At 45.2% G+C, this 20,719-nt stretch overlaps 2 protein-coding genes across 6 annotated transcripts; one reads left to right on the top strand and one right to left on the bottom strand.

Annotated features, from left to right (window-relative positions):
• Positions 1–543: 543 nt before the first annotated feature.
• Positions 544–2,979, bottom strand: HEBP2 (heme binding protein 2). The gene is made up of 5 exons (XM_066192243.1): positions 2,771–2,979; positions 1,584–1,668; positions 1,350–1,485; positions 1,073–1,238; positions 544–821 (listed from the first exon to the last, which is right to left on the bottom strand). The coding sequence occupies exons 2-5, from the start codon at positions 1,656–1,658 to the stop codon at positions 647–649; spliced, it is 552 nt and encodes a 183-aa protein (XP_066048340.1). The 5' UTR covers positions 1,659–1,668; positions 2,771–2,979; the 3' UTR covers positions 544–646.
• A 909-nt stretch (positions 2,980–3,888) lies between these two features.
• On the top strand, positions 3,889–18,808 carry NPL (N-acetylneuraminate pyruvate lyase). Of its 5 annotated transcripts, XM_066192238.1 has the most exons (13): positions 3,889–4,010; positions 8,762–8,856; positions 10,052–10,120; positions 11,754–11,827; positions 12,205–12,292; positions 13,462–13,519; positions 13,605–13,680; positions 14,939–15,031; positions 15,338–15,486; positions 15,682–15,728; positions 16,505–16,589; positions 16,922–16,961; positions 18,044–18,808. In XM_066192238.1, exons 3-13 carry the CDS (start codon positions 10,056–10,058, stop codon positions 18,193–18,195), a joined length of 927 nt encoding a protein of 308 aa, XP_066048335.1. In that variant the 5' UTR covers positions 3,889–4,010; positions 8,762–8,856; positions 10,052–10,055; the 3' UTR covers positions 18,196–18,808. The 5 variants fall into 5 exon arrangements, with proteins under 5 accessions (XP_066048335.1, XP_066048334.1, XP_066048336.1 ...); XM_066192237.1 differs by lacking the exons at positions 3,889–4,010; positions 8,762–8,856 and adding an exon at positions 9,780–9,884; XM_066192239.1 differs by lacking the exons at positions 3,889–4,010; positions 8,762–8,856; positions 18,044–18,808 and adding an exon at positions 17,684–17,877 and having other exon boundaries at positions 9,894–10,120.
• Positions 18,809–20,719: the final 1,911 nt, after the last annotated feature.

Genomic DNA, 20,719 nt, shown 5'->3' with positions numbered 1-20,719 from the left:
TTAAATGTTCAGGTGCGGATCAGAACAAGTGTACAGCTTGGACTTGGTAACCCTTTTCCTATGGTTCTGGATTTAAACAACACAACATTTGGCTTTCAGAGGGGAAGATTGTTCAGTTGGAGAGGTGGGAAATAATGCTAATTAACAACAGTTACTGTTTGAGTCACTAAGGCCTGCTAAGATGTTTCTGCTTTCTAATGCTCCCTAATGGAAGCTTGCTTCTCTGAAAAATTATTTGAATTCTTCCCTAGTCTTAGGGGTAATGTCAATATGAAGAAAGTCAGGTTATGAAAGTCAGTTATGAAGAACTCCCTTTCCATAACACTTCAACTAGTGCTGTAGCACTTCTAATTAGAAGTAAAGCTACAAAGCTGAACTTCAGGAGGATTATTTTCAGATTATTAATGTTGCTGAGAACCTTTCAATAAGAGGAGTACACTTGTTATGTTTCCCTCCCACTCCACCCAGTATGACCTTGAATTACATTTTAAAATATTTCTAGCCAGAATAGTGCTTCATGCTAGAGAAAATAAGTTAAACGTGTCCACATGCAAATTAAATCTCTTTTGCACTAAAACAAAAGCCAATAATAAGGTCTGTTTTCATCCAGAGCTGATTAGTAGCCTCTTACTATTCCCTTATCATGTTACTTTTTAAAATACCACACTTCATTATGCCTGTTAAAGAGCTTGAAGGGGCTGTCATAGCCTGCAGTATAAAAGAAGTCTTCATGGAATGGTTGGCCTCTGTTCCTTAAGGTTCTGGCCAGGGCATCAGCTTCCTCAGCATATTTCTCTGGGGAGGCAAATCCACCAAAGGACCTGGAAAAGGTGAGAAAGGGAGATTTCCAAGTGTCTCCTAGCAAAATCAGTGTTTGACAACTTGGTCACTTGACTTTGTGGTAAGACACCCAGGTATAAAAGTTGCTAATAGTGGGATTTTAGCAGTTAAAGCTCTGGACAGCAGGGTCTATCCACACTTAGTCATCTCCTAAGGAAGTGTAGCTCACACTTCAGTGAGGGCAGCTGCTGACCTGGATTCATCTGGTGACAGCTGGGCTGGTTTTGCTTACCGGACAAAGAGAGCTGCTGCCTTCCGTTCCTCAATGAACACGTTGGAGTCAGTGGGCTGCGGGGGGCAGTCCTGGTGTTCAAATGGCACAAAGAAAGAGATCTTGAAATCTGTGCAGCCTGATTTTACCAGGCAGGTCACTGGCACTGTCATATCAATCTTCATTTCTAGAGGAAAGGAAAACCAGGTGTGTAAGCTGCATCTCCCAGCTCCTCTATTCATTGTTATTTGTGTTCATTAGCTGCTTGTAATTCTTCCCATTCAAAACTATGTCCTACCTTTTTCATTCTTTCCCTGGATGTAGTGGAAGAGTTTCCAGAACCCCTGGCGCATTGCTTCCTTCTGGGTTTCTCCCCTAATGACTGTGCTGACCCACTTTGCTGTCTCATACTGGCGCAGTTCATAGTCCTTTGCCTGAAAGGTAGCAAAAGTCACAGTAACCATCACATGGGTGTTGACAGAAATTAGTAGCTACTTTTTCCAAATCAGCATACAAGTATTGTTGCAGTTACCATTGCCTCTGCTGAGCTCCAGCGAGGGGACTGCAGGTCCAGGGACAGAAATGTTTGTTTGAAGGACTTGATCATCTTGCCAGAGCTGAAAGGCAGACACAGTTCATTGGCATCTCTGAAATTAATAGGGCACTAGGGCGTTTCAGTTGTCACTGAACTGGTGGAAGGCCTGAAAAAAGGCTGAAAGCCATTTAGCCTTGCAGGAGCAGCACCAGGACCAAGAAACTACCTCTCCTGCTAGGAGGAAGTGTTCTTTCAGGATACACTACCCTTGCTTCTCCATGACAAAAAGGTATTTCCTGACAGCAGAGTGAGATTCTGCAAATGGGAGTTTTGTGGAAAGCTGTAAGTCCAAAGGACTTCAGTTGGTTTGCTCCTGGATGAAAAAGCAGTAGTGCTGTGGTGGGTGATCTGGTGTTGACTGTGCCTTTAACTTTACTTGGCCTCTCATGATAGCTGATGACTTTCTTGAAGGCCTTTAGCCTCAGAGTCCTGTGCATAAATGACTCCCCCATAGCCTTCACATGGGAGGAAAAAAGGTGAAAACTTAAAAACTATCCCAAACAAAGCAAGTGAAAATACTCAAAACCACTTTTGAAATAGGCAGATCTGGTTAAATACTGAGATTTCAGTGGCCTCCATATATGACTTCTGTTAACCAGGCAGACTGTAGTATCTCACAATCTCTGTCTTCTGTCAACGTTAGAATTAACGTTAGGTCCTTCACCCTTCATGTTGCTAAGAGCACATAATTCAGTGATTATTTGGATTCTTAGGTCATAGAATGTTGTCTTCTCAGACTATAACTTAATTAACTGCTTCTTGGGCAACAATGTGAGTTTTGTAAAACCAACTGCATACTAGGTAGACCTCAGAGCTCTGGATTTTGTAACTTTATGGCCAGTACTGTCAGTGACTGCACGTTAGAAATATTTTTTTAATTACGTAAAATAATGCTTTGGGATGGGAGAGTCAAACACAAGAATCCTCCAGATACAGTTGAATTCTTTTAGATGTAAAGGTCAGGAAAGCTGACCTTTGAAATGTCCATCTATTCATATAAATATGGCTATAGGGTAGTTTAGGTTTTTTCTGCAGCTGTTAAAACACGGGCCAAAGGGACCAGAACATGCCACTCCACAAACTGCTAGTGCTGTTAAGGAAGTGGAGAAGGTAGACATACTTACAGTTTCAGCTGTCCTTGTCCTTCTAGCTGTTGCAGTGTGTCCTGCAGAGGCTGCACATCCTCGTAAGATGCTGCATGTCAGTGTTTATTTGAGTTTAGCAAGCTCCTCCCATGCCTCAACCCTACTGGAGGGGGCTACTGTTATGAAAACCAGAAGGCTGGAGCCTTGTCCTGCTCTGGGTCTCATTGGAGAGCCCCCATGCAAATGTCAAAAGCCCAACCTACTACCCACGAGGCAACACTGGGACTAGTGTGTGATCTGGCTCCATAAACAGTTTTGCACCCTTGTGTAACTTCCCGTGTTTGCTGTGGCTGTGCGGCCACTTGTGACAGGGTCAGTGGCAGGGTTTGTGCTTTGGGAGAAAAGATTTCACATAAATAACGTGTCTCTCCCCCCACTCAGCTTGGATTACGGGAGAGTGATGCTATGCAGAATGCCAGCTTTTCCTTTTTACCACAGGGGTAAAGGGTAGGTAGAAATCTGGCTGCACACTCTGCTGAGGCCATCCTCACGAGATTTTTGCTGGCATGTTATGAAAGACAGACAGTGTTCTCTGATGGCTGGCTGTTCTGAGCGGTATTTGAGGTTAATGAGCCCTCTTAGCCCTTGGATATCTGCACAAAGGGGTTATACAAAGCTATTGTGAAATCCTGTCCTGCTTATAATACACACAGCGAAGCTGGGCTCTTCATTTAGCCAGCTGCAGCTCCAGACATAGTTTGGTACCAGCACAATAGGGCAGATTAAACTCCACAGTTTGTATTCTGAGAACACCTCTCAGTTTGTCATGGTTTGTGCAAATTCCTTGCAGCCAAATTCAGCTGAGCTCTCGGGAATGTTTGACATCCATAGCTGGGAATGACTTTTAACAGGAAACCCACTTTGCTTGCAGGGAACTTCATCAGGATGCTGTGTGATACACTCCTGAAAAGGGAAGTAAAACCATGCCAAATAGCAATTGTGAATTTATCTCTAAAGCCACAAATCTCTCCAGAGCCGCAGAAGAGGGTGGTGTACAGTCATTTGCTACTGAAGTTTATTCAAACAGGCTGAGGTCTGAAATGTGTAACCAGTTCTCTGCATGCTTTGTGCTTTTTATTTTACAGAGTAAAGTATTTCTCCATTTTACCTGTGCTCTGCTTGGGTCAAACAAGAACAGCAGGAGGGTGTTTGGAGGAGCAGAAGCTGCTTGGACTTTGCTCAGGAGCTGCAGGCATGCAAAGGCATGGGCTGGTGTAAGGTGAGCTGTCAGCTTACCCTGTCACCCAGGGGTGGAAGTGTTTTTGAACACCTTCAGAGTAGAAAAGGCCATATGAAAAACAATACCCAGCACCAACAGCTTGGCAAATCTCCACAAATTTACCCCAATGATGAGCACTGGGAGGTATTACCTTGGAAGGGGGGCAATAACTCTCTAGATAAAGACAAGCTCACAGTGGATTTTCATTTGGTTTCTGAAGCAGAGAGGCCCAGAACAAACCCCCAGTGAGTTTGTATGTGTCCAGCTGATGTCCCTGACAAAGAGTTGACTGTTCCTGGTGGAGCACCCCCAGGCTGGAGAACAATCCTCAGTGTTTTCCCAAGAAGTTGTTTTCCAGCACTCTTGTTTTTACACATAAACATTGAGAGAACATGTCAACATCTGCATGAGAGAGTAGGACAGGCATGGGGACATGTATTCTGTTTATATACATTCCAAAACTTAGAGAATGGGGATGGGATTATGGTGCAAGCTTACAGTCTCACTAGTACCTCCAAATAGAGGAAAATCCAAGTACACAGCAGGCATTAAGCCTCAAAGGCTCTGTTAATTTTGACCTCTGTGTAATGTTACAAATATGTGTCTGGGATTTGGCTGGCATTTTCTAGAATGGCTAATAAAGCAATATTTTTCTGTTCCCTTGCCTTGAGGAGCAAGATGAGGGCACAAGCAGATAAAAGCATGTGGTTTGTACCTTAATTTTACTGTCTTCATCTGTGCAGGAGCACTGCAATGAACTGGTACTTAAAAAGTAACTTTGATTGGCTAAGGACAAGGACAAGCCTGTGATATGATCACTTGTGATTTCCACTTTCCCTCTCTGTAACAAGACCTTAAGCAATGTTCTCCACAGCAAAACTGCTTCCATCTGCTCTGTGGCAGCATTACAATCGCCGCTGTCACATCGATGCAGTTGTGTTGGAAGTTACCTTTATCCCTAGAGGCAAGCACAGACTGTTTGCACAAGCAGCAATCTTTTCCACTGACCTAATTGTGTCAGGACTGGAGGAACCCAGGAAAAAAGTGTGTTGTTTCAGTGTGGTTAATGATAACTTTGAGTCATGTTCTTGTAGCTGACACGTCTGTAGTGTAATAAGAAGAATGGGGGTGTGAGAGACAGACAGGGATGTGTGGCCACTCACATTTTATCAAGTGGTCCCAACCCCAAGCTCCAGGCAGAGAATCTTTTGAAAATTATTTTAATTTAAAAGAACCGAGTCTCTTAACATATAAATGGCCTTTACTTTTATAAACATTGCTCATCTGATGGTGTAGAAACCTCACTTCACGGCAAAGGAGTTGAGCAGGTGATGTTACTGTAGTTACTCTCTAGGGCAGCAGAAGTGTCCTTATATGTTGTTAGATGAACTGTGGTTTACTGCAAATTTATCCCCCAAAAGAAGCCTCTTGCCTCCTTGCTCTAGAGAAAGCCTCCATTTTATATCATATTCTCACTCCCAGCATGGAAAATGAAGAAGCAGAAACACACCACCTTCCAAAGAAGAAATTTAATGTACTGTAGTACTGTTCCAAGGAGATTCCTTATTATCCTTAGAAATTGTGGAAAGGAAATCTGTGCCAGAACTGCAGTGAGGTGGTATTTAGACCTTATGCTTTGACCTACACATTTTATATCAGCAGGGGAATTTGTTACCATTGGATTCACCTTCAGCCAAAAATCATCTGCTTTCTGGAAACGTGTATGTGTGTTTTGTCCATGTTTTTGCCTCATTCCAGTTGGTTTGTTACAAGTGACCTGTGAAACTATTGCATCTTCCTGCTTACTCAGTGACAGTGTTGCCTAAATCTTGCTGAATGAGTGATTCTGTGCTCACTTCATCAGAGAACACGTGGAACTGGCTGCTCTTGACCAAATAAAAAGCTTCCTACACCCAACACCACTCCAGAGCACTCCTGACTTGGCATTTTCCAAGATTTCTCTGCTGAAGCTCACATTTTGAAACCATTCCAGGTTTGGGGAATTAATCCTAGATTGCTTCCAGCTGCCATGAAAAACATTCCAAAACCTTCCTGTCTTCTGTGCATGGAGCCCAGAGAGAAGCTATCTCAGCTTTATATACTGCTTTATTCACTGGTTTATTTCTACAATAAGGCTTATTTTTAATATGGATCTGTTCTGGGGTCTAGCTAGAAACTGAACTCTACAAGAAATTGTCCCAGCAAACTCTAGCCAGTGAAAGAAGTTACCTAGATCCACAGAAACTTCCAGTCCTCTCTTGAGTGCTGAGAGGAAATTAATTCATCTTCCCCTACAAATTCATCCACATTCCGTTATTGACAGATCCTTCTCAGAAACAGGAACCTGAAAAAAGGTAAATTTTTATCTTCAAGATAGGAATGTCTCATTAAGGGAAAGAAGTAACAGTGCTTGCTAGAAAAAAAAGTCTTGACACAAATGTATAGCTGGTTTTGCTTTTTTAAATGGTTTAGGAGAGACTTAAGCCTAAATTATGACAGAATACACCTTATTTGCAAACATAGCTCTGAAGAGGTGACAGCTTTCTGGGCAGAAACACAGTGGGCTCTGCATTTTCTTTCTTTGATCCCCCTTCCCAGAGTTTTAAAGTGATCTTTTCCTTCTCTTTTTCTTTACCTGCTTTTGCTCCCTCCCTCCTCTCTCATTCTCAGCCTATTCCACTCTATGTGCTGCACGGAGTGAGACCACCTGGCAGCTCCTCTGCCAAGGACCTGGGTTAAGCTCCTGACTGCTGAAGGGTTTTCTGAAAGGGTGGGAACAGCCCCACATGTCTGAAAAGGATCCTGATATGCAGAAATTGCCCTAGAGAGCTCAGGATTTCCCTTTGTAGTCCCAAGAACCTGAGAATGTGTCCAGACATGATGGAAACAGGCTCAGAGAGTAGGAATTAATATGTTAAAGGAAATAATTTCCTTAAAATAATATTTTCCACTTCCAAAAAGACATGAAGAGGTAACTGGAACTGAGGGTTTATCTCCTCAGCTTCTTCATCTTACTGGCATGAGTGTGGATCATATCAGTACTCCCCCATCTTCTGACAGTGGGGATATCGGTAATGGGTGTGGGGTTTTGGTGGGCACTTGTGTTCTTTAGATGATGTGAGTAAGGCCTTCAGAGATGGATTCTTCAAGAACCTGGTCTCTCTTCCTGTCCATTCCCAGAATGAGCCAATGCTGCACTCTGCAGCAGATGGCACTGTTGGCTGTGTTCAGAGGTGAGCTTTACTTGAAGAGTAACATCCCTGATACTCTCTTGGTTGCCAGTGGTCACTTAGGCTCCAGTGCACCCTGATAGTTCTTTCTATTTCCAGAGACATAAATCAGATTACACTCTTGTTGACTGCTAATGGGAAGGCATCTTAACACCTGAAAAGCTAACAGCTTGGCATGTTAAAACATCTTTTATGCAGCTGACACAGCAACCTGAACCCAAGAATCACAGAATGGTTTGTGTTGGAAAGGACTTGAAAGAGCTTATGGTTCCAACTCCCTGCCAGGGAATGTCTGTGGAAGACAGTTAAGAAAATGCTAAGTTAGGAAAATCCTCCAGGTTATGCTTAACTCTGGAACAGTTAAACTGGCAAGTTTTCAGGTAGAATCAACAGCAAACTTAATAGTTCAAAATGAAAATTTAATATCCGAGAGGTTAGTGTTTATTTTGATTTTTGCATGTTTAGATTTAGAGCAGAGTAAATGTAGGTAGATAGGTAGATACATATATACATACATGGGTACATAGATAATGACATCACATCAACTCCCCAGATGATGTACTTCTGAATACCGGCCAGCCATGATGGTATTTAAGAATTTAACTCTCAACTCCTCCAGGCAGCTTTAAAATTCCTCTGAAGAGCTCAAAACAGCTCTAAAACCCTTTTGTGCCGATCTGACTCCTACAGAGTTCTAAGTAGCTCTAAACCTCTCCAGGCTACTGTAAAGCTCTCCTGTGCTGTCAACACCATGAAGTAGCACTAAAACTGCATTAAAATACTCGGGAAATCTTGTAGACTTCCTTTGAATGGCTCTATAGAGCACTGAATTGTCTGTGAACTTCCAGAAATACTCTGGTGCTTTGGGGAGGTGGAAGAGGCTGCAAGAGCTAGAACTATTGAGCCTGGAGAAGGAGAAATTACCTGTGGGAATGGAAGAATGTCGAGAAATGGGATTTCTGGAAGAACAAGATGACCCTCTAAGGAAAGGGAAATATATGTGCTTTGTAAGGAGCTGCTAATAAGGCCAAAACCCAGAGAGTGATCTTTGCATGCAAACAGCCCACAGTGAGCATATTTTGGAGTGGAGGAGGAATACCACAGCCCCAAACTCCTGAGGTTATTATGTCCATACATGAAAAATGTGCTCCTGGGTCACACAATGGGGGATTGTTCTCTCTGGAGCTACTGGGTGCTCTCAAAACATGCTCTAATGGAAGATCTGAAAGTGCACACTGAAGGAAGTTTTTTTTAATTTTTTTTTTTAAATTTATTGCTATGAATCTGTTCAGGGCAGTACCTTGTCTTATGGGATGCTAGTAGTCCACTGGTCAGATTTGCTGGGAGCAGATTTGAATCCTGTCCCAGCTGCAGTTCTGGTGGGATGGGGAGGATTGTGCTGTGCATGACCGCCATGGAGCCCACAGTGGACATGGTACATGGTACACACCTGGTAAAACCACACACTGGGCTGCATGCAAGGAGCAGAAAGCCTGAGCTCCATTTGCCTTTCTCTTTCAGGGACATGGATCCATCCACATGTCCCAGAGCAGGGACACTGCACTGTTACTGGGAGGGCTTCCAGCACCTCAGCAGGGCTGAGAGGACAACTTTAGGTGAGATATTTGGAAGAGGTTTCTCCATGTGAGGACTGGGAGGTCCTGGCACAGGGTGCCCAGGGAAGCTGTGGCTGCCCCATCCCTGGAAATGTCCAAGGCCAGGGCTTGGAGCAACCTGGCATTGTGGAAAATGTCCCTGCCCGTGGCATGGGGTGGCACTGGGTGACGTTTTAAGGTCCCTTCCAACCCACATCATTCCAAGATTTTGTCTCCATCCTGTTATTTATTCATATTTAAAGGTTCATTTATTTATTCTTATCTTGAAGTTTGCAGGTAATGATGGATAACCCAAACCAGCCTTATCTCTTGCCCAAAGCACGGGCAGTAGGGGGCCGTGGGGGCTGCGGGGCAGGCACAGGACGGGCTGGGTGGGGATGGGCTGGGCACAGGGGCGCTGATGAGGAGGGGAGGCTGGGCTGGGCTGAGCGGGGCTGGGCTGAGCGGGGCTGGGCTGAGCGGGGCTGGGCTGAGCGGGGCCGGCTGAGCGGGGCTGGGCTGAGCGGGGCTGGGCTGAGCGGGGCTGGGCTGAGCGGGGCTGGGCTGAGCGGGGCTGGGCTGAGCGGGGCCGGCTGAGCGGGGCTGGGCTGAGCGGGGCTGGGCTGAGCGGGGCTGGGCTGAGCGGGGCTGGGCTGAGCGGGGCCGGCTGAGCGGGGCTGGGCTGAGCGGGGCTGGGCTGAGCGGGGCTGGGCTGAACGGGGCTGGGCTGAGCGGGGCCGGCTGAGCGGGGCCGGCTGAGCGGGGCTGGGCTGAGCGGGGCCGGCTGAGCGGGGCTGGGCTGAGCGGGGCCGGCTGAGCGGGGCTGGGCTGAGCGGGGCTGGGCTGAGCGGGGCCGGCTGAGCGGGGCCGGGCTGAGCGGGGCCGGGCTGAGCGGGGCCGGGCTGAGCGGGGCTGGGCTGAGCGGGGCTGGCTGAGCGGGGCCGGGCTGAGCGGGGCTGGCTGTGCAGTCGTCAGCTGCCGCCGCCGTGGCCGCCCCTGTCCCGCCTCCTTCCCGCCCGGCCGTTCCCGCAGCGCCGCCGCCGATCGAGGTGAGCGGGAGCCGGGGCGGACCCCCGCCATCGTCCGCTCGGGAATGGCTCGGGGCCCGCGTCTCTGCAGAACCGCCCTCCCTGCACTCCCCTCGGGGATTTTAGCCTCTCACAGAGGCCTTGAACAGACATGGTGATCCCTTTTATACCTTTTTTCCCCCAAACAGCTCAATGACACCCCGAAAGAAGTTAAAGGGTCTTGTAGCTGCTACCATCACTCCAATGACTCCGGATGGGTGAGCTGTCAAAGTTGCACTGATTACTATTTCCTCTGTTTCCTTCCACTCCTATTTTCCTTCTTTCTTATTTGCAACTGATCTGCTTGCTTTCTTGCTTCTTCTTTTTTTTCTTTTTTCTTTTTCTTTTTTTTTTTTTTTTTAATCAGATCTCTAATGGGGTTGGGGAAATTATTAAATTGGTCCCACTAGGACCAGAGTGAGATTCCCCTGTCTCTGCTTCCTTCTGTTGCCAGCAAGTACCGTGGCTTTGGGTTTGGAGAGTTTGTATCAGTCCTATGTCTCCTTTTCTGTTGCTTTGTAGGTGCAAATTAAATCATAGTACAGTTTCATGTGTAGAGCACTGCAGTGTTTTCACATTTGTTAAGGAAAATTGCAGTCCTAGTTACAAAGAGCTCTTGAGAGCTAGAAAATAATTGCCAGAATCTGAAGGCCTTTTAGACTTTTCTCTACCTCAGCTAAGTCATGCACGCAGTCATGTGTGTATGAGTGCATGGAATTAGTCTAAACTTGAAGAAAATACTGCAAGGACAGCACAGTTTTGAAAATAACACCAAATTGAAACTTGCAATTCAGCTTTCTTCAGAGCAGGGGTGGCAAACAGAAGTCTCCTCACTGCATTTTGATGTTGCAAGACCGAGTTGTTTGGAGTCAGCAGAGAACCCTGAGCTCTCGTGGGGGATGTGTCAGGATCTGCACGTGCTTTTGAGAGACAGTGGAGATTTGCAGTACAGATTTCCAAAAGTGAACTTTACTTTAAGTGCTGAAAACATGGCTCCATCCCAGTCATGGAACTCATTCCATTGCAGTCACTGCTTTGATTCTTGCTTTAAAGGATGCTTTTTTCTGATTTTTTTTAAAATTATGACTCAAATTTATTACAACATGGTATTTAGAGAGTGACTTGAGCCCTCTGCCTGGACTGCATGGTCCTTGTCAGATATGCTCTGGGAAGGCATTTATAGAATTTTGAGTGTTGTATAAAATCTATCAAGGCATCAGAATTGACTTCCAGACCATAGGTTTGGTCTGTATTTTTGACAAAGGAAAACAACAGTGAAATATTATACACTAGTAAACAAAATAAGTTTGTCTTGCATAGAAGATAACCCAAGAATTCTTTTTCCCCTCTTTGCCAGGGAATTCTGCTGCTCTTCTCATCCTTTAATGAGAGAGAGAGGTCAAAGTCACATCCAGCGGATGCTGTTTGACTCTCTGTACCAGCAGTTACAACCAGCCAGCAGTTTAACCATTTGCCAGCACTTGCACAAATAACTTTGTGCTCTCAGGAGGACTTCTGTTTCCCTCAAAAGAGGAAGAGGTTTCAGTGTCTCCTGTTCTCTCATATCTCCCAAAAAAGTTCTTTGCTGTGACAAGCCTTCTGCAATTCCCAATAAAAGTTTGGAACAGCAAACTACTTGTCAGGAGGAAGAGAAACTGCAAGAGAGAATTCAAGGCTGAGCTGCTACGCTCAGATGTTAAACAGATGTCAAGGGTTTCTTATCTCTGGGTAATCTGAGTGTGTACAAATGCAAGGCTTCAAAATACATAGGGTTTTTTGGTTTCTTAATCACTAAGTTTAAAAGAACTCTGAGTGGGGATTTGATGGTTGCTTTGGTTCCTTTTATTGCAGAAAAATTAACCTCCCAGTGATTCGTCAGTATGTGGATTACCTGGTAAATGAGCAGCATGTCAAGAACGTTTTTGGTAAGTGACAGAAACTGTATTACAGCCCTTTTACCTGGATGGGAATCCTGTGGTATCTTACCTGGTAGGAGCTGTAGTGGGAGGGAATGCAGATCTGGGATCATCCAGGCCATTTATATTCACCAGTGGTACTTTGTATTCACCTTAGGAGGTACTTAAGGCATCTGGTTTGCCCACACTCCATTTCTGTGGGGGATAAAATAAGGTGCTTTCAAAAGGTGACATTCCTAGAGATGAATGGATAATGCTGTGTTGACAGAGAAGATTCATCTGAATGATTCTTCCCAACTCAAAAATGTTAGTTCTTGTCTCCAGTGAAACCAGTGTGTGTAGGTGAGGCCTCAGCCAGTGTGTTGTGTTTTGTTGTGTTGAAACAGTGAATGGCACAACAGGAGAAGGACTGTCCCTTAGCATCCAGGAGAGGAAGCAGTTGGCAGAAGAGTGGATGTGCCAGGGAAAAGACAAGTAAGTAACTGAGAGGGAATGGGGGATTCCAGATCTTATGTTATAATAATGCCTGATTGCAAAATGAAGTGTGCTGATGCCTTTTTTTAATTTTTATTTTTTTTCAGTATTTTGCTGGTGGGCTTTGTTCCCCAGCTCCTTTAACACAGAAGTGTGTTTTTGTCACTGCTAGTTAGCTGGTGTCTGTTCCTGCTGCTTACAGAGCTTGGGAGAATCCTTCCCTTTGGTACAGTGAGAGGTGGGGGATGAGGAAGGGCTTGGAAAAGAAGGGCTGTCCCCTTTGCTTAGTCTTGAGAAGAAAAGTAAATAAAGAGCATTTCCAAACCTTTTAATGTATTGCATTATTTGGTGTGACTGAAGCTGAGGTGTTAAATGCTTTGACTGAAGCTGAGTTGTTAAATGTTTAGCTGCTTCCCTAAAGGTGCAAAATTAGTAACAGAAGAAAGAATTCAATCTGGATCTGCAGCTGTGTGTACAACTGCAGCTTCATTCTCCCTTTCTTGTACAAGGCTGTCATAGCCTTGTCCCCCTCACTGCTGCCTTTCTCTTGGATGCTGGATCAGAGGATGTGCAGAGGAGGAGCTGTTTTGGGGTAGAAGGATAATGAGGAGAAATAAATTGGTGTGAAGGATCCTGGCCTTCAGATCCATAGCCCTTATATCCATGTCTCCTATGGATGTAAAGGAGGAAAACAGCAATGGGGTTGATGGACAGGAACATGGAGGATTCCCTTTTCAGGAGCAGACAAGCAGTCAAAGGTGCTGCTGTGAGGTTGAACTCTTCTGGTAGGTTTGCAGAAAAATAGGTTTAGAAAGTAAAGATATACTTTGATTTCCTTTACTCTTCCCAGCCTCCCCTTAAATCCTTGATGTCTTAATTTCAATTTCCTCATAAAATGCTAAGATTCATCCCTCCTGACAGCCTTGCAAGTGCAACAGCAAGAAGTCACATGTGATTCATGTTTACAAGTGTGTTGTCTTTCTTCCACCACTGCTTGTCACTATCAGCATTTTCTGCATGTTTCTGCTCATCAGGTCAACACAGGCTCAACTCTTTTTTTAGGTTCTTGTTCTGTGGCTGCCTGGGCTGAAGTGAGTGACTTTGGCAGCCTGGTAGTTCACCATCACTGAATCCTCCCCAAAACCTTCTGAATTTGTTTTTTTGTGCAGATTGGACCACGTGATCATTCATGTGGGAGCACTGAATCTGCCAGAGTGCCAAGAGCTGGTGTGTATATGATATGTTTCACTCTCTGTGTGTGACAAATAGAAGCAAATGTACCCTCAGATACTTTCCACTCTGTCTTTTATAGGCAAGACATGCAGCAGCCATAGGTGCTGGTGGCATTGCTGTCATAGCCCCCTTCTTCTTCAAACCCACAAACAAAGGTGAGTAGATGTGATCACTGAGGCCTTTTTATTGTCCTCCCAACCTTCATCGTAGATAAAGGATTAATGCTGTGTATTTTCTTTAAAAAATAGTCTGATGATGTTTGTACAACAGTAATGGAAAAGCAAAACCTACAAGAAGCATTTTTTAAGGATGAGAGAGAGCAGAATGGGAAGAAATGGGAAGGATGTCTTTTGGGATGTATTTTGTTAGCTGTTTTGTGAAAAGAAGGATTCCTTTTGGAAAGAATAGTCTAGTTAACACTAGTCTGTGTTCTGAATGGATAGTTTGGTGTTCACACTTAATCTGGGCCACACTAGGAAGCAGCTGGTTCCATGCTGACCCTTGCTGGGCACTGACCACCTTCAGCAACTGCTGATACACAGGTGTGGCTCTTGTTAGTGAAGTGATCAGGTTTGGTTCTGTCTGTTTAAGGTTACCTCAAAACTTGCAAACTGAGTATTTTGTCCTTACGATCCTGACAATAACATAAAAGAACCACATGAAGTGGAGGTTTGTAAAAGAAATATTAGAAGTTTTTTGAATGGAAGTGTTCAGATTAAAGCACAAGAAGAGACCAGAGTAACTTGCCAGAATGGCTGATAGTGACAGCCAGGACACAGTCAGTGGCAATCAGGCTGCTACTCACAGAGGAATAGCACAAAAGTCAGCAGAAACCTCGCTGAGGAGGATGGCAGTGAGGGTTCAGCACTGGTTTTTGCCATTCTTCCTTCTGTGTCAATGAGAAAATTGCCTAAGATCAATGAAGGATGCAATGAGCAGGATTGTCAGGAAGAATGTCAACCATAACAACTCTTTGATTCCTAAAATTGTGCAAAAAAAGTTGTCCAAAACCCTGCTCATCATCCTCACCAAGCAATACCCCAGGGAGGTGAACATGAACTTGATCCCTTGTCCTCTGCTGCACACAAGTGATCCTGCTGACACCACTTGGCACACAGGTCTGGCGCATGGGAGAGCATGCCTGAGTTACACCTATAAGAGAATGCATGGGAGCTGCTGAAATTGGTTTGGTTTAAAAGAAATATTGTCTTTGCTTTTCTTCTTTGCCTCTCTTTGTCTTCCCCTGATTTATGTCACATTTAATGTTTTATGACATGGCAAGGGTTTTGTATGACTTGCTGTGTGTAGTGCACAAGCTGAGGCCTCTCCACAGCCCCTGTGCTGTGAATCTGAACTATGTCTCCCTATGGATTGTCTCCTTCTCTTATGGAATATCTGATGTTTTCCTTCTAGATGAGCTGGTTGCTTTCTTACAGAAGGTTGCACTGGAAGCCCCAGAAGTGCCATTTTATTACTATCACATTCCTCCTCTGACGGGTGTGAAGAGTAAGTACAGAGTACAGATCTTTGGTTATTTGCTCTGGAAAGCAGGTTATATGGTGTTTCTGAAAGCATGGATTTATATTTAGTCTTAAATGTGTTGTTGCCGGTTCATTCCTAAACTTCTTGTGATCTGGTAAAAGAGTCTTACTCTTTGTTGTCTTACTCATTGTTTTAGAGCTGTATAGTTTACTAGGCCTAGGCTGAAAGTGATCAACTTGTAAAATATGAAGTCTTTCTCTTGGGGACAAGGCGGGGAGCTCTCCCAGAACAGGCCTGTGTTCCCTCATATGAGATTGCTATTCTGCACAGTTCGTGTGGAAGAGTTGCTGGATGGGATTAAAGCACAGATCCCCACCTTCCAGGGTGTGAAGTTCAGTGACACAGACCTCTTGGACCTGGCACAGTGCATAAACAAGAATGAAACAGGGGAGTTTGAATTTCTTTATGGGGTAGACGAGGTAAGAAGCTTCTCTTAAAAGTAATTTCTTCTAAGGTACTCTCTGGCTTCAGCCTTGGGGAAGAAGTAACCCTGGGCACTCAGTGCAAGGCAGTTTTGTTGCTTCCTCCCACCACCCCTTTTTTTTACTTGATTTTGTTACATGAAGTAAAATTTTTTTTACTTCTTTTTTTTTTCTCCCTCCACCCCAAACTAGCAACTGTTGAGTGCACTGGCAATAGGGGCAAATGGAGCAGTTGGAAGGTCAGTATGGCTTGGATTCGTTCCCCTCACACATACACTGTGCTGTTCTATCTTCCACTATCTGCATAGTATTCCCCTGACTGTCTTCAAGGCAATGGAGGATTTTGCAGGATAGGGATGTTAGAGGCAAACAGACACCTAATCTAGCCCCAGTCCTAGTGATGGGACAGTCATATAACCCAGGATCTCAGATTATGTTCCTTTGGGTGATCATTGCTGTGGTTTCTAAGCTGACCCAAAGGTTTCAATGTACTTTTTATCCTCATGGCAACTTTTGAAGTAGGTAATCACTTCTGTCTGCATTGGGTAAGGAACCAAATCCCAGAGAGGTTAAAACTGTTAGTTCACATGAGCAGTGTGTGAGGGGCTGAGTTTAATTTCTAATTTATCCTCTGTTCCTCATATCAGACTGATTAGATGAATTACTGTGTGATACCTGTGCTCCCACCTAGGCAATCCATTAAAGGAACAAGCAACTGTAAAATTAAGTGATTGACTTTCCTTATTGCCCGATGATGTCTTTTTATTTTTAGTTTTGCAAAGCAGTTCCATTTGGAAAGACCTGGGAAGAGAAATCAGCTCTCTTAATTCTTCCATGGAGTTTGGCATACTTCAGTAGATTGACAGTCGATTGCACCACACATAAATTCCACAAATTTCTCTCATAATAATCACAGTGTCAACAGCAGAAGCCTGTGGTTACTTCTTTTGTTTCACTGGTTTTAAGTTCCTTCTTTGCGTTTACCAGGTCTATTTTTGGTTTGTTTCTTTGACAGCACATACAACTATTTGGGCCGACAAACCAATCTGATGTTGCAAGCCTTTGCAAAGCCAGACTTTGCCTTGGCACAGCAGTATCAGGTACAGCCACTCCCAGGCCTCACTGGGAGCAACTTTCTTTCTCTTTGAGCTTTACTGCGGCTGTTCTCTGTGTGGTTCTGTCATCCACACCGAGGCCGCTTTATTAAAGAAAAGTTCTTTCATCTCCAACCCCCCTTCTGTTATTCATCCCTCCTCAGTTTTTTGACCATTCCTCACTACCTTTCAACCAAGACCTTTTAACCACTTACCCTTCAACTCTTAATCACATCCATGCAAGTGAGCAATGATATAAGATATAAGTATAGTAGCTTTAGATGCTTTTACACCTTCAAATTTGAGGGTGTTAGTAAATTACTGTTGGTCTTTTCTAGTTTCTCACTGGGGAATTTCTCAACTTTGTCATCAAACTGGGTAAGTAAACTGGGTAAACACTGCCTGTTTCCCTCATTATGTCTAAAAGTGCAAACTTTCTGCTTCTCAAACTCTCATGTTGCTGTACTCTTAGAACTTCCTTCCTGAAAGATTTTGCAGGGAAAAACTGTTGCATCTGCTGTTTCCCAACTTAGTAGCAGTTGGGAGCTCAACAAAGGGAGCTGACCAAGCATCCCTGACAGATTCCACTCTCCCTTCCTTCCTTCTACTGTGAAATCTCACAGATGTAAAGCTGTGACTCTGTGATTTACCCTTGTTCTTATCCTGATTCTTTCTCTGGGTTGGTTTTTTTGTTAGTTTTTTTTTTCCTTCCATCTCCAAAAGCTCATTTCCAGCTTTATTTCTACAGTAATTTTTCTGAAATAGTGGTGCCCAAGTAGAAGAATACTTCTGCTAGTTCTCTCTCCTGCCTTGCTGTAATTAAACAGGAATTTTGTTGAAGGCTGTACAAGGCCAAGCATTTTCAAGTTAAATGATTTCTAGAAACAAAATCAAGTTTAATATAAAAAGCAATGAAAACCAACAGAGTGGGGTAGGGAGACTGAAACAGACAGGAAATTAAATTATATCAGACATTTAATGAAGAGAACTGTTTACTGTGGGTTTGCTGTACCTATGCAAGCCCTGATGAATCTCCCCAAGCTTTAGAGCTTGGTTGTATTTCTTGGTTTCAAAGTCAGAGGAATTGCATTATTTTTTAGCCTTAGAGATGAAGAGGCAAACACTAAATATCCAGAGGTGCATAAGAAGCCACGAGCTATGGACAGAGAGCAAGATGTCACTACTCCCAAGGCTTGGCTCTCTGTGAGTCTGCATTGGGAGATGCTTACATATAAATAAATGTAGTAAGTAGGTGTAATTTTTACTGCAGTGCTGTTCCTGTCTGCAAGCACAGTTACCTCTTTTCAATTACCCTGGTCTGGCTTCCAAGAAATGCTTGAAGCCTGGTTGATACTGGATTACACAGAAAATCTGTACTGCTGCTTTTTTGGACACCTGTATTGAGGCTGCTTTAAGAAAAATGATTGGCAAATATCCTGATTTTGCTTTTGTCTGCCCAGGTTTTGGTGTTGCACAGACTAAAGCTGTAATGACTTTTGTTTCTGGCATTCCCATGGGCCCTCCACGGCTTCCGCTTGTTGATGCCTCCAGTGAGTTCATTGCCAAGGCCAAAGCCAAGCTGGACAGCATTGTGTGGCCTAATGGTGACTGATCACAGAATCATGGAATCACTAAGGTTGAGGAAGACCTCTGAGATCATCAGGTCCAGCCATTAACCTGACACTCCTGGGTCCACCACTAAGCCACATCCCCAAGTGCCACATGTATGATGTTCACTTCACTGTCGATCTGGAGGTTCCTTTTCTGGGATTCTCTGCCATCTGGCACATCCCCCACATGATGGGCAGGATTTCTTTCTGGGAGCTGGCAATGTGCCCAAGCCCCTTCCTGTTAGGGCTGGCTTTGGTGGGGCACATGTGGCCTGACATTTTACACTGTCCCCCTGGAGCTCTGCACATTCCACTACTGACTGGGATTATTTAATTAAAAACCAGCAATTTTTTCCCAGTTGAAGGCTGATGACTTTTGCCTAGAAAGGAGGAAGACCTGTCTCTACCCCCTCTCAGCTGGATGATGTTTTGTCCTTTCCATGAGGATACTACATTGTGGGTTTAAGCAACAGTATGACACCATCAGGTTGCTCAGGCTGGTATCTGTTCATCAGTCACTGGGACATTGTCTGTGCATGTAAAATGCTGCCTCTGTCTGATCTCTGTGTTTATACACCTTAATGCAAAATAAAAAAATCCCTTTTGTAACAGCAAGCTTTGGATCACTAATAAGCAGGTACTTCTCCTTTTTTTTCCCCCTTAGGACAGAAATAAAGCCACGATTGAGCTGTGCACCTCCATGTGGCAGTGCAGAATGCTGTCATGCAGGTTAGGAAGGCATAGAATCATAGAAACCTAGAATGGTTTGGGATGGAAGGGACCTTAAAATCATCCCATTCCATCCCCTGCCTTGGGCAGGGACACCTTGCACTATCCCAGGTTGCTTCAAGCCCCGTCCAACCTGGCCTTGGACACTTCGGGGATGGGGCAGCCACAGCTTCTCTGGGCATCCTGTGCCGGGGCCTCCCCACACTCACAAGGAAGAACTTCTTCCTAATATCCCATCCAACTGCTTCCCTCTGGCAGTGGGAAGCCATTCCCCTTGTCCTGTCACTTCAGGCCTTGTCCCCAGTCCCTCTCCAGCTCTCCCGGAGCCCCTTTAGGCACTGCAAGGGGCTCCAAGGTCTCACCTGAGCCTTCTTTTCTCGAAGCTGAATGAAGAAAAGCTCTCCATTCCCCAGCTCTCCCAGCCTTGTCTCCAGAGCAGAGGGGCTCCAGCCTTTGGAGCATCCTCAAGTCCTTCTCTGGACTCGGTCCTGAAAGGGTTAAAAGCACTGTGCCTAGGCAGGCTTGGGCAGGAATGAGACACATCGTAACCAATATAGAAGCCAGCAAATATTAAGCCACAAGCTAAAGACACAGGATGAAACTAGGCAAGGAACAGCGAACAAAGCTTGCATAAAATGAAGGACAGAGCTTGCTAAAACCAGCCGGGACAGCTGAGGAGAGGCTGCGCGTGCCTCGAGGGGAAAGGTGAAAAGTGAGGAAGACGTCCAGCCTTCATCAGGGGAGCACCGAGGAAGACGCGGAGCCTTCCGCAGCGAGACCACCAGGGTGCACTGCGCCTGTGCTTGGCGGATGCCGATGTTACCGATGCCTTCTGAGGGATGCTTTGCGTCACCACACCTTTTCTCAGGCAAACAATGGCTCTGCACCAAGTATACCCACACGTTGTATTCTGCTGTGTGCCTGCGTGTGCGCTGTCAGGAGGCGCGATCCCCGGGCACCCGGCGCGCTGAACGAAGCAAAGAGCCACTTGGGCTTTGTCTCGGGCCGGTGTGGGGCGGTTCACTCCAGCAGCTCCATGTCCTGATACTGGGAACCACAGGGCTGCAGGCAGCTCTGCAGGTGGGGTCGCACCAGAGCCAGTCACCTGCTGTCAGACTGAAAGGTGCGTTATTTTGTGTCCTGGGTTGAACCTCTTGCTGGTTGATGGTCCCTGTGGCTGACACAGGGGTGTCCCCTGCCCTGACTGCTCTTTATGGAAAGAATGATTGCAAGGGAGCTGGAAGGAGGGAAAAGAGATGCGGGATGCACTGGGGCACTTGAGTGGTTTTGCCACAACCAGCGGCACCACGGATGACAACAACAGAATTGTGATGGATTGCGTCCAGAATTTCACTTTCAAAATTCTTTAGAGGTAACGCCTCTCTCTCTTCTTGGATCTGGAAAAAAAAGTCCAGGACATTTCCAAAATCTCCAAAAATCAGCCTGTTCTGCTCCACATCTATCCTTCGCCTCACTTCTCTGCACTTTTCCCTTTTACAAAGGAAAAACTGCCAAAGAGCAGGTCAGAGCTGGTATTTTTTCCTGGCACAGCACCACTCACCCCCACATCCACCCCAGCGGAACATCCAGCACTTCTGAAAACGCTGTGTGTATTTGTGCTGAAATCCAGCCTCACACACTTTGTGTTACCTTCTGGAAAATGAAGAGCAAGGATGACAGGTCACGGGAAACACCCTTACCCTCTGTAATTCCTGATCCTGCTCCAGGCGGTACATGAAATCACTCTTCAGGTCCAGGCTTATTTGCTCCGGAGTGAGCTGGAAGTGCAAGACGTTA

The sequence above is a fragment of the Chamaea fasciata genome, unplaced genomic scaffold (assembly GCF_029207755.1).
Source record: "Chamaea fasciata isolate MVZ Bird 193981 ecotype frontalis unplaced genomic scaffold, bChaFas1.0.hap1 SCAF_10, whole genome shotgun sequence".
NCBI lineage: Eukaryota > Metazoa > Chordata > Aves > Passeriformes > Sylviidae > Chamaea > Chamaea fasciata.
This window is presented reverse-complemented; position numbering and strand designations above follow the sequence as displayed.

Coding starts and splice junctions, on each gene's coding strand:
- HEBP2 (XM_066192243.1), bottom strand. CDS start 1,658: ATGATCAAGTCCTTCAAACAAACATTTCTGTCCCTGGACCTGCAGTCC. Junction 1,486..1,583: donor GGAGCTCAGCAGAGGCAATG/GTAACTGCAACA, acceptor GCTACCTTTCAG/GCAAAGGACTATGAACTGCG. Junction 1,239..1,349: donor CCAGGGAAAGAATGAAAAAG/GTAGGACATAGT, acceptor CCTTTCCTCTAG/AAATGAAGATTGATATGACA.
- NPL (XM_066192238.1), top strand. CDS start 10,056: ATGACACCCCGAAAGAAGTTAAAGGGTCTTGTAGCTGCTACCATCACT. Junction 12,293..13,461: donor ATGTGCCAGGGAAAAGACAA/GTAAGTAACTGA, acceptor TTTTTTGTGCAG/ATTGGACCACGTGATCATTC. Junction 15,487..15,681: donor TTCTTTATGGGGTAGACGAG/GTAAGAAGCTTC, acceptor ACCCCAAACTAG/CAACTGTTGAGTGCACTGGC.